The sequence below is a fragment of the Astyanax mexicanus genome, chromosome 15 (assembly GCF_023375975.1).
Source record: "Astyanax mexicanus isolate ESR-SI-001 chromosome 15, AstMex3_surface, whole genome shotgun sequence".
Lineage (NCBI taxonomy): Eukaryota > Metazoa > Chordata > Actinopteri > Characiformes > Acestrorhamphidae > Astyanax > Astyanax mexicanus.
This window is the reverse complement of record NC_064422.1, coordinates 26,388,118-26,408,970: the sequence shown is the minus strand read 5'-3', so window position 1 is coordinate 26,408,970 and position 20,853 is coordinate 26,388,118. Positions and strand designations below refer to the sequence as shown.

At 36.3% G+C, this 20,853-nt stretch overlaps 1 protein-coding gene across 5 annotated transcripts; it reads left to right on the top strand.

Annotated features, from left to right (window-relative positions):
* Positions 1-1,852: 1,852 nt before the first annotated feature.
* Positions 1,853-20,848, top strand: LOC103026030 (1-phosphatidylinositol 4,5-bisphosphate phosphodiesterase delta-3-A). 5 transcript variants are annotated; one of them, XM_049464821.1, is made up of 16 exons: positions 1,853-1,934; positions 3,646-3,913; positions 6,198-6,356; positions 7,524-8,153; positions 8,260-8,485; positions 8,978-9,179; positions 9,293-9,434; positions 10,034-10,186; positions 10,994-11,092; positions 11,289-11,436; positions 12,599-12,715; positions 12,844-13,022; positions 15,762-15,897; positions 16,883-17,032; positions 18,615-18,755; positions 20,759-20,848. In XM_049464821.1, exons 4-15 carry the CDS (start codon positions 8,088-8,090, stop codon positions 18,737-18,739), a joined length of 1,743 nt encoding a protein of 580 aa, XP_049320778.1. In that variant the 5' UTR covers positions 1,853-1,934; positions 3,646-3,913; positions 6,198-6,356; positions 7,524-8,087; the 3' UTR covers positions 18,740-18,755; positions 20,759-20,848. The 5 variants fall into 5 exon arrangements, with proteins under 5 accessions (XP_049320778.1, XP_049320782.1, XP_049320779.1 ...); XM_049464825.1 differs by lacking the exon at positions 20,759-20,848 and having other exon boundaries at positions 7,524-7,752; positions 8,024-8,153; positions 18,615-19,527; XM_049464822.1 differs by lacking the exon at positions 20,759-20,848 and adding an exon at positions 5,749-5,795 and having other exon boundaries at positions 18,615-19,527.
* Positions 20,849-20,853: the final 5 nt, after the last annotated feature.

Genomic DNA, 20,853 nt, shown 5'->3' with positions numbered 1-20,853 from the left:
TGGTTGCTTGGATCTTCAACTGATCCAACACAGTGATTTTTGACCAACACAGTGATATTTGAGAAGTAAAATGAAGTTTACAGGATTTACAGAAAGTGTGTAAGCAGGTGCACCCAATGATTTATAAAGAAAAATCAATGGAATTATCAGGGGTGTCCAAACCTTTTCATACCACTGTATACTAAGAATACTGTATAAACAGCCAAATGTACCTCTTTATATATTTTTGTGGCACATATACATATATTTATGTATGCCTCATTGTATTGGACGTAGACTAACATGTAACATTATATTAAAGATAAATAGATAAATAAGTTAAGGTATGGAAAGGTGTAATTTCCAAAAATGTGTTTTTTTGCCACAATTCTTCCCTTTGGCCACTAGAGGGAAGCATTTTAATACAAAAAATCCATCTTTATGTATTGTGTTTTTAAATCCTGAACTAAAGATGTATTTATGTTTTGTGTTTTAAGTCATTCTCTTTAATGTGCAAGGCTATGGCATTTTAAACTATTCAGACCAATGGCTGTTGATTTAGACAAAACTTGGTCTAATGGAATATTACTTAAATATACAGAATTTCACTTAAACCCAGTTTGTGATTTGGATTTATCTAGTTAGATGGAAAAGAGCACGCCGTGGGCGGGGCTGTATTAGCCTGAACTCGGCTCTGATTGGAGAATTTCAAAGCGCGAAGTCTCCCTCTGCATTCGAAGGCGTTTACCTGGCTAACTAAATTAGTTAGCTGAAACGCCACCACTTAAACTTGGGTTTAAGTGAAATTTACCGCACACACTGAAATGTGTGCGCTAAATACTCACATTATTAACCTTTACTGTCTGTATATCATATATTTATGTATTATGTATTACTGTCTGACACAGTACCCACTAATATCTCAGTGAAATGTTTTGTTTATTTTTACTGTTGAGGTCAGTGTGAGTGACTGATGACGAATTTAACACTGGGCGGAAGACCGGAATCCGTGTATCATTCGTTCATTTGATATTCAATTGAGAATCAAAATCGGAAAATTAAAAAACCAATTCGTTTTTTCGTTTTTTCGTTTTTGAATATAATACCAAAAAACGAATAACGGCTTGTATTTTGTATTTTTATTTGGTTATCCAAACAAAAATTGGAAATTTAAAAAACGGACCAGGAGCCGAATTTGATTTTGATTTTGAACTTGACCCATTTGTGTGCCCCGGAAGTTACTGATTTGTTTATTCTTGGTGGGTTTCTGTTGCGCGGGAGTTCACTGCAGTGTTATCTACACAGTCTGTATTGCTGTAGGCAGCATGGCCGGACTGGAACCACATTCTGGCCTAATTAAAGATCTTTTTGAAGGTGGTAAGACGCATGAAGAGATTTCGTGCACGTTGCAGCAAATGGGGATCCAGCGATGTTCTGCAATGAGTGTTAGAAGGTTCTGTGTTCAACACGACCTTAAGCGAAAAAGACATGTATTTTCTGTTGTCATATCGTCTTCTTTCACTGCAACGCGTTTAGTTCCTCTGAACAAGATAAAACTCTCCATCCTCAACTCCATCCAAAGCCTACAGCAATACAGACTGTGTAGATAACACTGCAGTGAACTCCCGCGCAACAGAAACCCACCAAGAATAAACAAATCAGTAACTTCCAGGGCACACAAATGGGTCAAGTTCAAAATCAAAATCAAATTCGGCTCCTGGTCCGTTTTTTAAATTTCCAATTTTTGTTTGGATAACCAAATAAAAATACAAAATACAAGCCGTTATTCGTTTTTTGGTATTATATTCAAAAACGAAAAAACGAATTGGTTTTTTAATTTTCCGATTTTGATTCTCAATTGAATATCAAATGAACGAATGATACACGGATTGACCGGCTCAGGAGGAGCCGGACTGAGGAGAAGCTGCTTCAGGGGTTCAGTTCTACTTTAAAAGGTGAATTATAAGTTATAAATTAAGTTTAAAATGTGTAATTAATTTTAGAAATAAATAGCTATTTAGACTATGATGAGGTGTCTTAAAGAGTTAACTTAAATAACCTGTAAACCAGATTTTCAATAGTTTAACCTTTATTTTTGTCCAAAAATTTTGTGTTTGGACACTTAACTAGCCAAAAAAGTCACCTAGCTAGTGATAACAGTGGTCACTAAAACAGCAAATGCCATGTTTGGACCTTTAGCTAGCCACCAATAATACTGGTCACTAAAACAGCAAATGACGTGTTTGGACACTTATTCAGATTACTAAATCAGCAAATGTTGCATTTGGATGCTTATACTAGCACCTAAAGCTTCAACAAGTATTTATTAATAATAATAACAATAATAATAGTTGGACTTTGGCATGCCTCAAAGAAGTTGGGACAGTCAAGTGTTCCCCTATTAATTACATAGATAAAGCACACTTGAAAATGCCCAACCTAATTTATGCCTTTTATTTTAAAGAACAACTCGCTTCCTTCCAGCAGGAGGCTTCTGCCCAGCACGGGCCTATTTACAGGCTTGTGCCCAGCCACAGGCTTCTGCCCATTTACAGGCTTCTGCCCAGCCTCAGGCTCCTGCCCATTCACAGGCTTCTGCCCAGCCACAGGCTCCTGCTCATGCACAGGCTCCTGCCCATTCACAGGCTTCTGCCCATTCACAGACTTCTGCCCAGCCACAGGCTTCTGCCCATTCACAGGCTTCTGCCCATTTACAGAGTTCTGTATAATTCACAGCTGTCTTTCCATTCAAAGGCTCCTGCCCAGCCACAGGCTTCTGCCTATTTACAGGCTTCTGCCCAGCCACAGGCTCCTGCCCATTCACAGGTTTCTGCCCATTCACTGGCTTCTGCCCAGCCACTGGCTCCTGCCCATTCACAGGCTTCTGCCTATTCACAGACTTCTGCCCAGCCACAGGCTTCTGCCTATTTACAGGCTTCTGTCCAGCCACAGGCTCCTGCCCATTCACAGACTCCTGCCCAGCCACAGGTTTCTGCCCATTCACAGGCTTCTGCCCATTCACAGAGTTCTGTATAATTCACAGCTGTCTTTCCATTCACAGGCTTCTGCCCATTCACAGGCTTCAGCCCAGCCAGAGGCTTCTGCCCATTCTCAGGATTTTGCCCAGCCACAGGCTTCTGCACATTTGCAGGCTTCTGCCCAGCCACAGGCTTGTGCCCATTCACAGGCTTCTGCCTATTTTTACAGCTGCTGGTCCACATATGTATATATTCATCAGCATCTTCATGGGATCACTGGTCAAACTGCTTTCTAGAAACAGAGAAAGAGTACTTGACAGCATGTTGACTGCCGAAAAAAAAATTTAATTGCACATAAATCAGTAATAAAAATAAAATTGTGTGGTTTCTTCTCGGTGGAACCAAGTAGACAGAGACATCACTGTTTCACAGACTCATGTGAAAAGCATATAAAAATCAATTTGATTGTAAAAACTTAAAAAAATCAATTTGTTAGATTGTTGGTGATACTGAGTTTTAAATTAAGTTTTTTAGCTTAATGTTTACAAAGTTTATTTGTGCAGTATTTACTGTGGTTTGGCGATCCTGTATTTAAATATAGTCATGCTAATAAAGTTTTAACTGAATTTAATTGTGTGTGAGAGAAAAGCACTGTTGTACTACTTTGTGTATTTTGTTGTCATTACAGTTATGCCACTGGTGGCTGGGGCAGATGCAGTTGTCAGAGCCGTGGGCTGGTCGTGTCCCTCCCCCAGTCCTAAAAAATTAGTAGTCGTGTCTAAGAAGTGAGGAGACGAAATATTGAGGTTTTGTGTCGAGTTCTTCCAAAAAGCAGTAGAACGACATGGGCAGCAGAAAAGAGATGCTGGACAATGAAACAATGAGCAACATTGATGAGATCCAGAGTGAGGATGAGATTTCCCAACTGGAGTATGAAGACTCTCTGAGTAATCCAGGTAAAGTAAAGCCGTTACATAGAGTTTTCAGATTCTCATATCTGCCAGTAGACACTTAATGATCACATCCTGCTAAAAATACCTTTCAGATCCCATAATCTGAACATGCCATGTAGTTGAAAACATGATATTAAGAGGCATTGTCTTGCAGAGAGATAAAATTCACATTGCTAACATATATACAAATTATGCAGGGCAGTGCCTCTCAATATCATCAACAACCTAACAAACTGTTTTATAATGTTTTATAATCAAATTATTTTTTTTATTTGCTATGAAATGGGTCAAATTGTGCACTATTAAACAGTGATTCCTCTCTCTACTTGGTTCAACCAAGTATTTTATTTTTATTACTGATTTATTTGCATTCAGATATTTTTTAGGCAGTACACATGCTGTCAAACACTGTCTCTGTTTCTGGAAAGCAGTTTGACCAGTGGCCCCTGAGGATTCAGGTGTATACATGTAGACCTGTTGTGGCAGCTTATAGTGAATTTTGGTTTATTCATTAACTCATTCACTATTTGCCATATACAGTTGCATTTGTAACAGGAACTGACTAGGGGACAAGTAAAAGTCTTCTCGGACAGTGTTGCTGTGCTCCAATTCTGGCCCTGGGAAATGTGGGGCACTAGGCAAGATTGTTTTTTGTCTCCCCTGTATCATCATCATCGTTGCATTATACGCTCAAACAGACATGGAACTTTCTTAATTTTAGAAGCAAAAATCGGCTTTAAACAGTAGTTTATTAAATTAAATTAAGTATTAAAGAAAAGTGTATAATGAAATGAACCTACAACCTATGTGTTTGCATGTGACTTTAAGAGACAAGAAGAAAAAAATAAATAATTCTGTGTTTAAAACTTATAGACCCAGTAGGTCATTACTTTTAACAAAGGCCATTTCTGCCAGTGACCAAACAAATCTTGAGACCAACTCATGACACTAGATAGCAACGTGTGTGAGAAGAGTATGCAAAATATTTCTGAGGAATCTTGCTGAAACAGAAGATTCTAAGATAATATTAAATTACACTGTTATTATAACAATACTAAATATAATGATTTTGGTTAAGGTACTTCCTTATAACCATTGTGTGAACATCTACAGAGCAAGGTTAAAAAAAGTAAGTGAACCTCTGATAATGTCTTCAGGGCTAAGTGGTAAAAGGTGACACTGGAAAGGTGGGATAGGTGGGTACTTTTTCTTAATTACAAAATGCCTGGTTACTTCTTTAGAAACACAAATCTGTTCTTCCTAAGAATTATTGTAGTTTATGAACCATGCCTTGATTTAAGCAACCTGCAGAAAACCTCATAAATAATGAACAATCCATGGAACTGGCTACAAACCCCCTACAAATGCTATGCTAATGAGCAGCGTTTATGCATGGTTTCATCATTGTCTACAAATTTACTGTAAATAACTTTTGTTGGTGACATTGAGGGGTTGATTATTTAATATCATGGTTTTGTCTATGTGTTTCTAAAGTTTCTAAAATTATAGCAAAATATGTAGAGAATTCTGTTAAGCCTGGATATGACTGTAATACAATCCACATATTATTTGTAATTACACTGATGTGCAACAATTATACACTCAACCTTCACTGCAGTAAAATGTTTTAGCAAGTTTAACTTTTTTTTATCTTGTTCACAATCAGATTAAGTTAGGACTTGTATAACATACAAATGCAACTATACAACAACAAATACAACACTATTTTTTCTAATAAACCAACAAATGTTGCAACATCTCCCAACATCCAACAACTCCCAAGCTTCAGCTTTGTCACTGACTGTCAGCCAGAGATTTTTCTCCACCTTTCGTTTCAGGTACCGGAGAGCAGTCAACCACAGAATCCTCTTTCTGCCATGCTTAGGTAGTGTTTTCACTCTGCCATTAGCTTTAAACTTGTGAATCATACTTCCAATTGTGTCACTTAAAATGTTTAATGTCTTTGCTATCTTTTTATATCCATATCCTAGCTTATGAAGAGCAATTACCTCTCTAGACTAGTGTTGATCGTTTCCTGGACTTCAGCATGTTGCAAAGACACCATTAACTGTCTAGAAGGAGCTGAGTATCTAAGTTAAAATCTGCTTTTTTGCTGCTTGTTATGGTTCTGTTAACTTCTACGGGTGCTTTCAATTAACAAACATGCCACTTAATATCACTTTGTTTGCCTCCATCACATTATAGTGATGATGTACTGGGATAACCTTTTATTTCAGAATGGTGACCATGTTCCAGACATAGCCTATTATATATTTATTCCCCATAGATGTGGATGATGATGAAGATGTGCAGGCAATGATGCAGGGCTCTACAATGCTGAAGATTGGTTCTCCAAACTGGAAGTGGAGGCGCTTTCTGAAGCTGGAGGATGATAAAATCACTATATGTCATCATTCCAAAAAGAGCTTAAAGAAGTCCAAAACCTGTGAGTCACTTCATTCACATTTACCCAGGCTGACAGAGGGGGTTGGGGGCATGGAGATGTGTGTAAAAGCAATAGTGTGTTTTTCTCTGGGTGATGTGAAGGAGTCATGTGATGCAAGAAACGGAAATTATTATTATTATAAAACAGTACAGGCTAACCTTTAAATATATCATTTAAATTGCCGATATCATTGTAAAAACACATAGACTGCAATTTCAGATCAAATGTGCACCTGGATTGATATTATGTGATGCAGATGATGGCATGTCCAATGTCTTCAGAATTTAACATTAAAGAGCATATTCCTGACAGATTGATGAACCTCTACCCATCTTTAATTCTAAGAGACTCTGTTTCTCTAAATGCTGTTTTTATACCCAGTTATTTCTCTTTTCCTGCCCTGTCCCAATCAAGTGAACTGGTAAAATGTCTCACTTTCTACATCAGTTATAGGTTCTTTTTTTGATTAAATATTTTAAATAAAATATCCCAACTTTTTTTGAAGTTTAGGATGTATAAATTACATGGTGGTGAATAGAATAGAGCAGGACTTGAATGGTAGGTCTTAGGTCTATTGTAAAGCAGAATGGAGCATCAAAATCATATGAAATTTGATACATTTGGGACATTTCCATGGGTAAAGAATATATTTAGGAGAATGCAAAAGAAAGCTGTTGTGATAATACTATTTGCCTGTTCACAGTTAATAATAAAGTTACTGTTTTTGGCATGTGGGTTTCGGTTGCACAACAAATCTTTAACAGATATAAAAAAAATGTGGACACCTACTGGTGATACTGTAGAGCACTGTTAAAAAGTCTAACAAAAGTCTAACATAAGCATTTTATAAGCTAGCTGGGAATGACATCACACACACCTGATAATCAAAACATGTTCCAATACGTTTAGTCACAAGAAAATTGGATGGGTTCAGACAGAAGGTGCTATCTTCTGAACTGTGTATCAGATCCAGATGGAAATACCTGGAAATAAAATCTGAAATGTTGGTCTTTTGTCTCATATTAATCTTTTAATGTCAAATTCAAATGTTTTCAGTATACAGCAGAAATAATAGATTTGACCTCACTGTTCCAATACTTTTGGAGGGGACTGTATATTTTCACTCTTTTCTGCTCTTTACCTTATAAAGTTCTCTCTCACTTTCAGTCAAGGTGGAGGATGTGGAATCTGTGCAAGAGGGTTGTCACTCAGAGAGGCAAAGATCATACGAGGGTTTTCTGCCAGAGGAATACTGTCTGACTGTTGTGTTTAAGAAAAACCTGAAGAGTTTGGACTTGCAGTGCAAAAGCAGAGAGGAGGCACAGCACTGGGCCCGTGGCATCCGCACCTTACAGCAAAGAATGAACAACATGAGCCATGCCCAGAAACTCCACTGATATCCTAATAATATTGGGTCTCTTATCTGAAATGTCTTGACAGAGCAGGGAAGGGGTAAATGATAAAGTCATAACAAAAGGCGAAAAAGTTTTTAGAAATCTTGATATTGTTTGATATTTGAAAACAAAGGAACATCTTAATTTTTTTAGTCCACACCTTAATCCTAGTCTATACTCAATACAATTTTATTCTGATGAATAAAGTCAGAATTCAATGAATTTGTTTGTTCATACAGTGTTAGATCAGTATTAACCCTTGACCACCCTCACTTGGATCCACGAAAACCTAAAGAAAGCAGATTTGAACAATGATGGGGTGTTGACATTTGAGGAAATGAAAACTCTCCTCCAGATGGTCAATATAGATCTTGATGAGCAGCACGCCTCACAACTGTTCAAGGTTAAAATATTGTGCCTATTTTGTACTATATGCACCTTAGCAATTAACATTCTGTCCCTTTTGTGGTGGAATTGCAGGTCCAAACATTTCTGTTTGTGTGTAACAGGAGTGTGATCAATCAGGAGACATGCTTCTTGAGAATGAGGAGATTGAGACGTTTTGTTGCAGGCTGTTGCAGCGCCCTGAGCTGGAGAATGTGTTCGATCAGTACTCCTCCAAAAGCCATGTGCTGTCCACTGTGAAGCTAAGGAAGTTTCTGAAGGAGCAGGGAGAGGACAGTACACTTGTGCATGCAGAGAACCTCATCCTTACATATGAGCTTGATGAGTCGGGTATGATCCTGATTCCTCTCAAAACAACCCTCTTTGTTATATTGTTGGCTGGGGATTTACTTTCAAACAGATGAATCTTGCTTTGTCCCACACAGCTGTCACTCCAGGACTGAAGTGAAAAATGTATTTCACTAGCCTCTGATTAGCCACAAGGCTAGTGTGTCAATATTGCATTGAGGTTTATAGCATGTATTCTAAAACTAAAAAAAAAAAAATTGTTGTTATTTTTAATTCAATATTCTGTTTTTAAGCATGTACCAGATTGGAACATTTGGTAATGTTACATTTCATGATTTGACCACTTCAGGCTTTCTGATTGTCTGAATGTCTACACATCAGTCATATCAGTCATGATGCTTTATTAAAAAAAAGTGGCATACAGAGGCCAAGCTACAACATTTATAATTTAATGTCCAATTTTTTTTTTATCTTATTGTATGCACTTAAATTGACAAAGTACTTTTTGATCTAATGATCCTGTGTTTTTTGCAGCTAAGCAGGCCCAGAAGATGACGCTCGGGGGCTTCACCATGTACATGCTGTCGAAGAATAATGACATATTTGATCCAGAGCATGACAAAATCTATCAGGACATGAGCCGACCACTCAGCCACTACTTCATCTCCTCTTCACACAACACCTACCTTACTAAAGACCAGCTTGTGGGCGAGAGCAGCACAGAACCATACATCTGGTAACAGGGCCATGTTTACACATTCACACAAACAAACTCTGGATATTATATTTTACCTATTGAAAGATCTTGTTTGTTTGTTTGTTCATTTAATTTGTGTTGGTGTTACACAGGGCATTAACCCAAGGCTGTCGCTGTGTTGAGCTGGATTGCTGGGATGGAGATAAGGAGCCGGTGATTTTCCATGGTCACACCCTCACCACTAAAGTGCCTTTCAAAGAGGTAGTGAAGACAATCGCTGACTATGCCTTTAAGGTGAGAATAGTGCGTATCAAACGCGTTATGGCAAAGTTCTGATTGTCAGTCTTACCACTTTTTTATTACCTAATAACAAAATAAAGCATTGACAAATTTCAATTTTAAATTACTGTCCCCTTAAATAATGCAAAGAAAACAGGTTCATATTCATAAAGTTGAAAGAGTCCAGAAATCTATATTTGGTGGAATAACCCTGGTTTTTAATCACAGTTTTCATGCATCTTGGCATGTTCTCCTCCACCAGTCTTACACACTGCTTTTGGATAACTTTATGCCACTCCTGGTGCAAAAAATTCAAGCAGTTCAGTTTGGTTTGATGGCTTGTGATCATCCATCTTCCTCTTGATTATATTCCAGAGGTCTTCAATTTGGTAAAATCAAAGTAACTCATCATTTTAAGTGGTCTCTTATTTTTTCCAGAGCTGTATATTTATTTTTAATATTTTCATTTATTTCAGGGATTAGTTCTGTGTGTTTGGTTTTATACATATGTTAATGGATACATAAAATAAATGTATGTCCCCTGCCTTTTGTTGAATAGATAGTATGTAATATTTGTGTGATCCTTTGTCAGTTCTGCTGTCTGTATTCTTCAGACCTCTCCATTTCCTCTCATTCTGTCCTTGGAGAACCACTGTTCAGTGGAGCAGCAGACCATCATGGCCCAGCAGCTGCGCTCCATCCTGGGAGACAAACTGCTCACAGAGCCCCTCAGCGATCAGCCCTGCGAAAGCCTTCCTTCACCAGAGGTTCTGTCTGTTTTTAAATTGTTTCTTTTACTTTCTTTATTTTTTTATGTACATGTGTATCACAGTTTTTTTTTAAGATTCTGTCAGTTTTCCTTTTTTGTCACTGAACTGTATTAATTTATTTACTTTTTTGGCATTATATACATTATCACGTACATAATAGAGGATTACTCTAGGGTTTGCTTTGCCTCACATGATAAAACCTATAAAGCCAGTAAACTGATATACTGTATGCTCACTTGTTGGAGTTGACCAGAGCAAGACCACTCTTCAGGATTAGTCATCAGTCAAGAGAAGATTTCCCTGGAGTAAATCCAAAGATTTCACAGTAAGATCTAAATTAAACAGACAGGATGATGTTTAGTGTAGATCTGTGTAGAAATATAATGAAAAGATGAGATAATAACCACCTTTTATCAGAATTATGAGAAATAAAGAATATAGGGAAATAAAGGAACTGAACAAGAGGTAAGGCAAACCACTTCATGTGCCAAGCATGATGAAGGTAGTTATGGTGTGGACATATTTGCCATGTATGAATTAACTCTAATTTGTGTAAAGATGGATTTTCTTCTCAGAAGCACCTTAATGTTCCAAAACTGTTCAGACAGACAATGACCCAAACCAGATGTTTTTTAACAAAATTTGAACAAAAAAATTATAAAAGTGTATTACCTAAACCAAATGCCTGGAAGTACTGACAGCTCCGACCAGTTCCCTATGTAGAATTATCCTATAACATAATAAATCAGAAATAAATATTATACAGATACTCAAAAATGTAATTGTGTGTTTGTGTTACATTAGGAGCTGAAGGAGAAGATTCTGGTGAAGGTGAAGAAGGAACAAGTGGACCAGCCTAAGGATAAGTCTAAAGCAAAGGGCAAAACCAATGCTTTTGTCCTGGTTGGTGTAATATTTATGTAAAGTCATGTGAACAAAAAGGTCACAGATAATCTGGCACCATGAATAATTATAAAACACTCACACTTTACCACAATTAATTATTTACTTAAGAAAAAAGATGGTGCTTCAGTTTCTCAGTGTTCTGCACTTTCTCTTCGTCACTCCCCAGTGATTGTGTGTTTTTTTTTCTTTGCAGGTGTTTACCATGAGTCAAGAGCTTTCTGATCTGGTGGTGTACACTCGCAGTGTTCCCTTCAAGGGCTTCAGTGAAGCAGCCAAGAAACCCCCAAATGAGATGTCATCATTTACTGAGAAGGTGGCCCTCAAACACATTAAAACTTCAGGTACCTTATTTAAAAAAAAATAAAACTATAAATTCACACACAGTTCCCTTACATTTTCTTCTTTAGTTTTGCACCACAGCTGCAATGATAATGTTGCTAACAAGTAACGTTTCAGGCATAATGATGACTTTTGTTACACTTTTTAGGTATGCTGTGTACATTTGTTAATTTTTATCAATAACTATATTTTCTACAGTGTAAAAAATGTTCATATCATCGCTGCCCAATGAAACACAAGTATCTCCAAAACAGCTACTTTACAGGAGAGACATAAAAACTTCTTCACTTTTAATGGAAGTCAAAATAAAAACAGTTTATTTTAGATAATTATTTTAGATAATATTTGAGAAAGTCTATTGGTCGATACACCAAGAAATTTTTAAACAGTATAAGGGACAGTTAGTTTGTTGGATTAATTTAATCTTAAAATTGACAAAAATGCAGATACTTGCATTTTCTTTGGACAGCGACAATATACAGTGGCATGCTAAAGTTGCCCCTTTTTTAACTTTTTCTTAACTAGTTCTCGATTATCTTATATAGGTCTACAAAATCTTCATTGGGACAGGTGGATGCAAATTTCAAAGCTTTATAAATACTCTGTACATTTGCACATTTGACACTTGCTAATAAATCCTGATGCATTTTGGAAAATATATATTTTTTTGAAGTACTAAGGTCCCAATCCAATCCAGTGACTCAGGATCAGGAAATATTGTAATAAATATATCAGCTATCAGTTATGCTCTTCCCAATCCAATTCTGAGTCCTTGTTTTAACCACAGTGCTCAGAGCACTAACTGCTGCGTGTGGAACATAAAAACAATAACAATAATGATTTAAAAATCTACATGAACTAAATCAGTCTAGAATGTCTCATTATATAAACAACTACTAAAAATAAGGTGATTTTACTTACCAGTAAGTATTACTCAGTATCACACCTTATCTAATCTGTGTCTAGGATTTATTATTTATGCAAATACAAAGACTGAATTAGATCAGCACTGGCTGACACTCAGCATTAAGCTCAGGGCTTGTGTTGCAACCAGTGGAATGGAAACATTTTACTGGTAAAAGGAAGACGTTATTCAGTTAAAGTCCAGCAAAATAACATTCTAAACACTGCATGTATTTTCATTAGATACTCTTCCTTTTACAGGGAAACTGTTTTTACAGCATAACAGCCAGCATTTGAGCAGAATTTACCCATCTGGTTTTCGTCTGCAGTCATCCAACTACGACCCTCAGGACATGTGGAACGTCGGCTGCCAGCTGGGTAAACCTCAGTTTATAATTAATGTCCATACAGAGGAAACTTTCTATAGTGAGTGTAGAAAAGACATTCCAAAAGCACATCAAAGCCATCCAACAGTGACTGCATGTCACTCCATTTTTCTTCTATAGTGGCTCTGAACTTCCAGACTGACGGGGAGCAGATGGATCTAAACAGGGGACGTTTCTTACCGAACGGTCGCTGTGGATATGTCCTGAAGCCCAGCTTCCTGTGCCAAACTGACACTGAGTTTAACCCGGATAACAAGGGAGGAGGACCAGGACATAACCACACTCTCCTCACCATTCAGGTTAGTGCATTGTCTTAACCCCTAAAGTGATAGTTCCACTAGAAATAAAAATTACATTATCTTCTTTTAGGCATAAATAATCACTCTATGTTGGGTTTGGATTTTGCTTCATTATGTTTTGAATAATGTAAGTCTATAGCCATACGTTTTCCTCATGCAAACTGCATGGCTAAATCATCACACATTGCAAATGGCCCAGGACTGTTTTTAGCTTCCCAGTATAAACTATTTTTTCCCTTTTTGCATAAACAAATCATGGCAGTTTGTAGCAAATGCAAAAAGCGCCTATTACCTACATTAGCCTTGTATCTCCAGTTTAGTAATGGTTTTGGTAATAAACTACTTTTGCAAATAATGAAGTATGTGAAGCAAAAAAGAAAACTGAATTTTTTTGGTGAAACTTAAAGCAGCAGGTCCTAGTTTTCTTTCAATTCGAAAGTAGTAGCAGTCCTTAACTGGGAGGGGACAACAAACTCTAATTTAATGTGTCCTTTCGCTAAAATCCATTTTTGGATTCTGTTTGGATTTTGTTATTCGTCTCACTGCCTCGCAGTGCTGTTGGCCAATCAAAGGAGATATGTTTGCATGTATGAATATTAATGAGCGAGAGCCAAAATCCTGGTAGGTTTTGACAGTATTTCATAAATAAACAAAACAATATACTCAAAAACACTGAATTTAACACAGCCATTTATTTACATTAACCTCCATTAAACAAACTTTTCCACATGCTCTATGTAGTTACACATTCTCACCAGAGAGGTCTCTAAATCCCCAAAACTTAAAGACTGTTGCTTTAAGCTCTTCCTAACTCCTTATCCTTGCAAATAAACACTGCTGTCATATTTCTAAATACACAGTTACACAAGCAGAGGGGAATCATACCCCATGGAATTTCACATGTAGGAAGCTGTTGAGACACACCCAGCTGTACCGGACAAAGTTATCATTTCACACTGACTTGATATCTGAGATGGCTGGATGGCTTATGTGTAATTCTTGTAAATCTTTGTTCAGTTAGACGAAGAGGAGAGATGGAGACCTAAACCAAAGAAAATTTCTGTTACAAGCCAGATCATAAACATTGTAGCTATAAGCTTGGGAGTATACACATTGCTTTAAAGTAATAACTGAACAAACATGGACACTGTGGTTTCATTATACAGTTCATGTTATCAAATTTGCAACTAAAATCCATACGTGGACCAAATGGACCAAAAGAAAAAGTGTTTTTTTTTTCGACTAAATTCCCAGTTTGTGCAGTAAATGTAATGATTCCAGTATGGATGCACTAACACCACTTTTTCCCCTCTGATACCGACACAAATGCCAGATTCGTGTAATACAACTCTAAGTATAATACAACTCTAAGTATTATGTATTATTATGTCTACTATATTTAAAACATACTGTACACATACACTTCAGGTATCCTGCTAACTTCAGTCAAGCAGTGGCACAAATGCTTGTTAGTAACTGTATTTTAATATTTCCATTCTAATTAATGTACCGGAGATTAGCTCTGTTTGCCACTAAGATGAAACATAATGAAGTATGCGCCAGTAACACATGAAAAGAAGCAAGTTATGCTTTAATTGGTTTAACCCTCCTGTTACGTTATGTTTTAAAGTGTGAAGATAGTTAAAAGTATTTTTTCAGTATAAAACTTCTTCTGCTTGCCTTAATTAGTGTAATCAACATATAATATGAAAATGGTTCATCTCACATATTTGCAACCACCCCCTGCAAAAACCAAAACTTAAACTAAATTGGAATGTTATATTTCAATGTTGTGTAAAACTTTTGTTTTATATTTTGGTCTTTTAAAAGTAATAAAGTAGAGAAACATTAAAAAAAAGTTTGTACATGTATTTTCTTCTGAAAAATGAGTGAATTATCCTAATTGAAACATTACCTGTTAGAGGTAAGGAACACCATTGCACTAAATATTGATAGAATAATTAGAAATGGAGTTAGTAAAAAAATATTTACACTGCTTGTTAGGATTTTTTGGGGATTTCAGACATCTTTTGGATAATTAAACATGCACTGGGTCAAACTAATCCCAGAACACCATTGCTGTTCCTGACAAATGAACATAATAGGAGGGTTTAAGACTCCAGGCCAGAAAATTAATGTAGCAATTGGGCTGAGACAGATTACAAATACTAAATAAACATGATACACTGATGTTAATTCTCAATACTCATTTGATCACACTGGAACACACTGATAACATTATACAGAGTGTCTGTAAATGCCATCTACAGCACAACACCATATGATCAATAATTGTATGATTAACTAGCCAGCAGGGCTGCATTCATTTAATGATTATTTTTAGAACAACTTTTGAGTGTGGATATACTCAGTTAATAATTGGACACTGGATAGTGTTAGGCTGTGCTTCTGGATCCCTGTCGAGCCAGTATCAGATTGTTGTGGTTGTTAGTTGAGTAAGTAATATATGCTGGCTTATTGTTTAACCATAATAGTGAAAATAAGAATATTTCGATGTTATCAGTAAGCACAGCTCATCTCTGCAATGAGTCACTTCAGCCATACTAGCTCGCTACCTGATAGCTTGACAGAAATGGCCTGAAGATCTTTACTTTTGAGAATTCCTGCACTGTCCGTGCTTTTTTTTTTACAGTCATCAATGTACTTCATTTTTTTTTCAATAAACATCTCAAAGGCCTGCAGTTTTTATACTTTATGTTTATATAATTTATGTTTCAGATCATCTCAGCCCAGCAGCTGCCTAAACCAGAGAATGGAAAACTCAAGTCCATCGTGGACCCTATGGTTTGGATAGAGATCCATGGGGTTCCCATAGACAACAGCAAGGAAAAGACAAAACGCATTGACAACAACGGTATTCCAACATTTACTCCAGACTGTAAAATATATTTTACACATTTATATATAGCTGACAGTAAACTGATTATAATTAGAAATACAGCACTCCAACCTAAGAAATACAAAAAAATTGGAGTAGTGCAAAAGTTACTGATAAGGCTTTATTTAACTCTGTCTGGACGGGATCAGGTGGTCCTGTAGTAATTTTCTCTTTTATCTGGGGTCCTCTGTGATTATATTCCTGTCCAGAATGACCATGTTTGGTTTTTCTCAGACGTCCGCTGAATTACCTACAGTTTTCCGCCAAACTTTGTGGTCCTCCGGTAATTATAGTCCTGTCCGGACGCACACTTCTAAGTATAATAAAATAGCTATTTGTCCACTGCCACGCACCGTAATTACACTTTGGGTGCGCGTTTCCACAGAGATGGAGAAATGGAGGAGCTACTTAACGCAATGTCATGTGACTGAGTTTTATCACTGACTAGAAGTGGGAACGCCCCCCTGAGAAACTAATCCCATCCAGATAGGGATTTTGTGAACTTTGAACAAGGATTAAGCGGTTAGCTCTGGAGAGACCTCATGCAATTAACTCACAATAGAATGAATGTGCAGGCTAATTCCTGGTAGATATTATTTCTACACACCACGAGGTGGAGCATGAAAGAAAACAGTTAACTGAATCGAATATAAACCCACTATAAGCTCTCTGTGATAATTCACATTGCCTTGTAACTAGCACACTGGCATATGTTCAGCCTCACTGACAAGATAACACCTTACAATTTCTACAGGTGTGGACATTTTCAAGCTATTTCCCTGAGGCAACATTTCATGACCAATTTACATTTTAATATCCCATGACCTTTGGCATGTCAGTGCTCATAATACACAATAGTTAAATCATTATCTTACTGTGTTTAATAATTATTTATCCTGTTTTCTACTTGTTTGTTATTGTGTTGTTTGTGTGTGTTATTTTATTCTGTGTTTATAATCAGGCTTCAACCCTACGTGGAACGAAACTTTCACATTTAAATTGCACGTGCCTGAGCTGGTCCTGGTGCGGTTCGTGGTGGAGGACCATGACCATCATTCCAAAAATGACTTCTTGGGACAATTCACATTGCCTTTCACCAGCATGCAAGCAGGTTTGTAATATATATTTAGGTAATATGTATTTAGGCAGGAGTTAAACTGGATTTTGGAACGATGTTAAATGTAGGTACTGCAGAGTTGACTTGACTTGAGCTAACCAGCAGGCCACAAGTAGTGGACATTACTATGATATAGTCTTTGTCATAGTAATATACATAAAAATATTATGAAATATTTAATGTATTATTAGATGAGAACTTTAAGTAGTTTAAGATAGAAGTTTGTCAGACATGTGGGCATTCCTCAATAAAGAGTGTGTATCCAAATGTGTACTTGGAATATGTCATAGAAGGTATTACCACCCACAGTGGACAGTGCAGTGGGTGGTATTTATCATAAGCAGCATCTGTCAGTGTAGGAGGTATGGGTGTGCCATATTAAATCGTAGGCAATAATATCGTCAACATTTTTTAATATCACAAATAATATTATACACTGAAATATCGTACCATATGACCCACCCCAAATTATCACATCTTTTTTTGCTGTTTTTAGTTCTCATTTCCAATTATATATCTACTAGAGACTGTCCAGTATCATTCATTTTACTTTAATCCTGGATATATGGAGATATTTGAAGTGCATTATTAGAATTGTGACATTGTGCATCATTGACTTCTGTTAAAAATCTGATACAATCGTTATCGCAAAAATACCATGAAATATTGTGAGATTATTTTAGGTCCATATCACCCACCTCTAATAGGAGGCCCATTACACATCCCACAGCTGGCAAAATTCACGAGTCATAATAGTCCCAAGTCTTTGACATTAGACGTGTTAGCATAACTTGCTACTTCTATTTTCAGTTGCACACATATTTTTCTTTCTTTGAAGAGTTAAATTAGTAAAAGATTTCCCAAAAAATTCCAAAAGGCATTAAGTTATGAAGTATGAAGTTATTTACATAATTTTTAAATGAACAGAACAGGAAAGCAAGGAAAAAAGTTTGTGTACTCTAAGTAGTCATCACTTAGTCATGTTTACTGGTGGTATACTGTACAACAGTGCACCTCAACTGCAAGTCTTAAAGACAGTCTTTCGAACGAGATCTTGAAGACTGACAGTAGTTACTATAGTTAAAGGTCATGCAGTGTATGTCCTCCACTGTTAAAAAAAAAAGTGTGAAAAAACTGTAATTTTCCGGCAGCAGGGAGCACCAGAAAATATCTGTAAAAAACAGATAAATACTGTCACATTTAAAACTGTTATTGTATTTACTATGATTAACAACTGTAACTGTCATTTTACAAGAACTTATAATTACATGAAATCTTTTCCTTTCAATAGATTTTAATTCTTAAAAAAGCGTCATAAACTTCTTATAAAACAGAATAATTATTAATTTTACGAGAAACTGTCCTATAATTACATAAAATCTTTCACTTTTAACATATTCTAATTCTTTAAAAAGTGTCATACACTCCTTATAAAACGGAGTAATAAGTCATTTTACAAGAACTTGTCCTATAATTACATGAAATCTTTTACTTTACACAGATTCTTTAAATCGTACAGTCTGTCTGTACCCAACCTTCTGAATGTAAGAATTCTAAGTGTAAATTTGTCCTACAGGTTACAGACATGTGCGGCTACTGGGGGCCGACGGTTCCAGCCTATCTCCTGCCAGCCTCTTTGTTCATGTGAAGGTTACATCTAATTACGGTAGCCCTAAGCATGCTGCATCACCCAAAGCCTAGAAGAAGTGCAGTCATGGTGCTTCTGGCTTACAGTGGCTGTTACTGATTTACTGTGTTGTTTATAGCTGTCTCTTTGCTGCTCTCTCTCCTCACAGGAATGATGGGCCTGCTTATATAAGGTGTAATGGTATACATTCGTAAACACTAAATCATGCTCTAGACACAGAGTTATCCATAGGAGGAGTCTTTCTAGAAGAATGGTTACATACATTAGTGAAGAAAAATACTGAGGAAAAATATAAGCTGAAAAGTTACGTTAACTGTAGCTTCTGTCATAAACTGTGTAACGTGCAGGAGATTTGTTCATTCTTTAAATGATCACTTAGTTAGTTAATTACTTTGTGAGAGAGAATGTAAACAAATCAAAAAAAAAATCAGGTACAAACATATTTCAGGGGTGTTGAATGCATTAAATACATAAAATCTAAGTCTTAAATATTTATACTGCCAAATATAATTTTGCATAACTAACTGTGATCTCATGTTTTGTCATTTTTTTTCTGAACTTTTGCACTATATTATTGTATATTATTGTTATTAGTAATTATGCTTTGGTAACTAAGCTCAGATGGTGAAGTACAAACACACTCAAAGTCATAACTATTTTCATAACTCTAAAGTCATTGCCAGTCTTTGTTGTAGACATTACCCTTTTAAGTATTTTTTTTATTTCAGTTACTTCTTTTGCTGCATTCTGTTTATAATTAATCTATTTATAATACAATATTCTAAACAGTCTATAGCATTACTTTTTGTAACTTTGGCAGCAATAAAATGATAGATTTTAACTATGTTGTGTATGTTGTGTTTAATAATAATTAAAATAGATGTCTGAAAATATATTAAAATAGATGCCGGATTTTCAGCTTTAAAGCAGAAGCCATCCCAATATATTAATAACCATTATTCTGAGATAATGATCTTGACATATACAAAGTAGACGTACTTAGCTTTTGTTTCCACCATGATTCTTTTTGGAGAATCAAACATAAGGTTATGGGAAGGTTCTAACTATGACACCTAAAGTTCTCTAAGGGTTTTATGAAAACTAACTTTGGTTAGCTTAACAAAAAGCTATAAACTAATGTTCCAGTAATGTTCCCAGAAGGTTTTTTCATTGGAAATTTAATTTATGTGTTTGTTTGTTTGTTTGTTTGGAAAGGTTACTTCTGCCATCTGAACAATTCTGACTGAATTTCAAACTTCAAAAACAATCAACAAACAAATGCAAACTCAGAAAAAAAATCACCCCATCCCTAAAAACCAAAAACCTCCTAAAACCACCAAAAATAAAAGACCAAAAATCCCAACCCCCAACCAAAAACTCATAAACTCTCAAATCCCAAAAACAAAAATCACCCAAACGCCAAAAATAAAGCCAAAACCTAGAACCCAATTTCAGGCGGGGAAGGCATTTATACTGTTCATATCAATATCACAATTATATTAAATAGACCAATATTTCTGAAATAAAGAGCTAAAATAAATTTGGACTGTACAGTTTACTTTGTGAACAGTGTACTTTCTTAGCAAAAAGTGATTAATGTGATTAAAGTGCTCCCGGATTGATTAAACTCCTGCTCCCGCTAATAACCATTCAATTCTGTCCCGCGCCGCAAAATATTCTGATGGGTCCCGCGAGTGGAGACTTCTACCACAAAGCCACAAATAGATATTTCGTTTTTGCATTTTATGAAGGATTGCGCAGCAGACAAGTAAATAACAAACATGGATATTTGCATCTAAACCAGAATTCCCAGGGGAAAATATCAGTGGCTGCTTTTTTTGTGGTTTTCTGATGCACTTAAATAATAATATATTCGCTTTTAGGTGCGTATATCTGCGTGTGAACACTAGAGGACACTGTAACACTGAAAGTGACAGATTTATGTTTTCTGTTTATGAGCAGTTAATATTGTCCTGCTCTTAGATATGGAAAGCCAGGCTATTTTACCGTTGGGAATATATATATCATTTATGTTTAAATCGGGTTAATTGTGTGTTGTTTTTTTATGGTAGGCAGCTCATTGTAGGCTACTGGGTAAACGAGGTCATCCGCTGGAGCTCAGTGATCTGGATTTATCCGCTGAGGAGGTGCTGAAGGGGCAGACAGG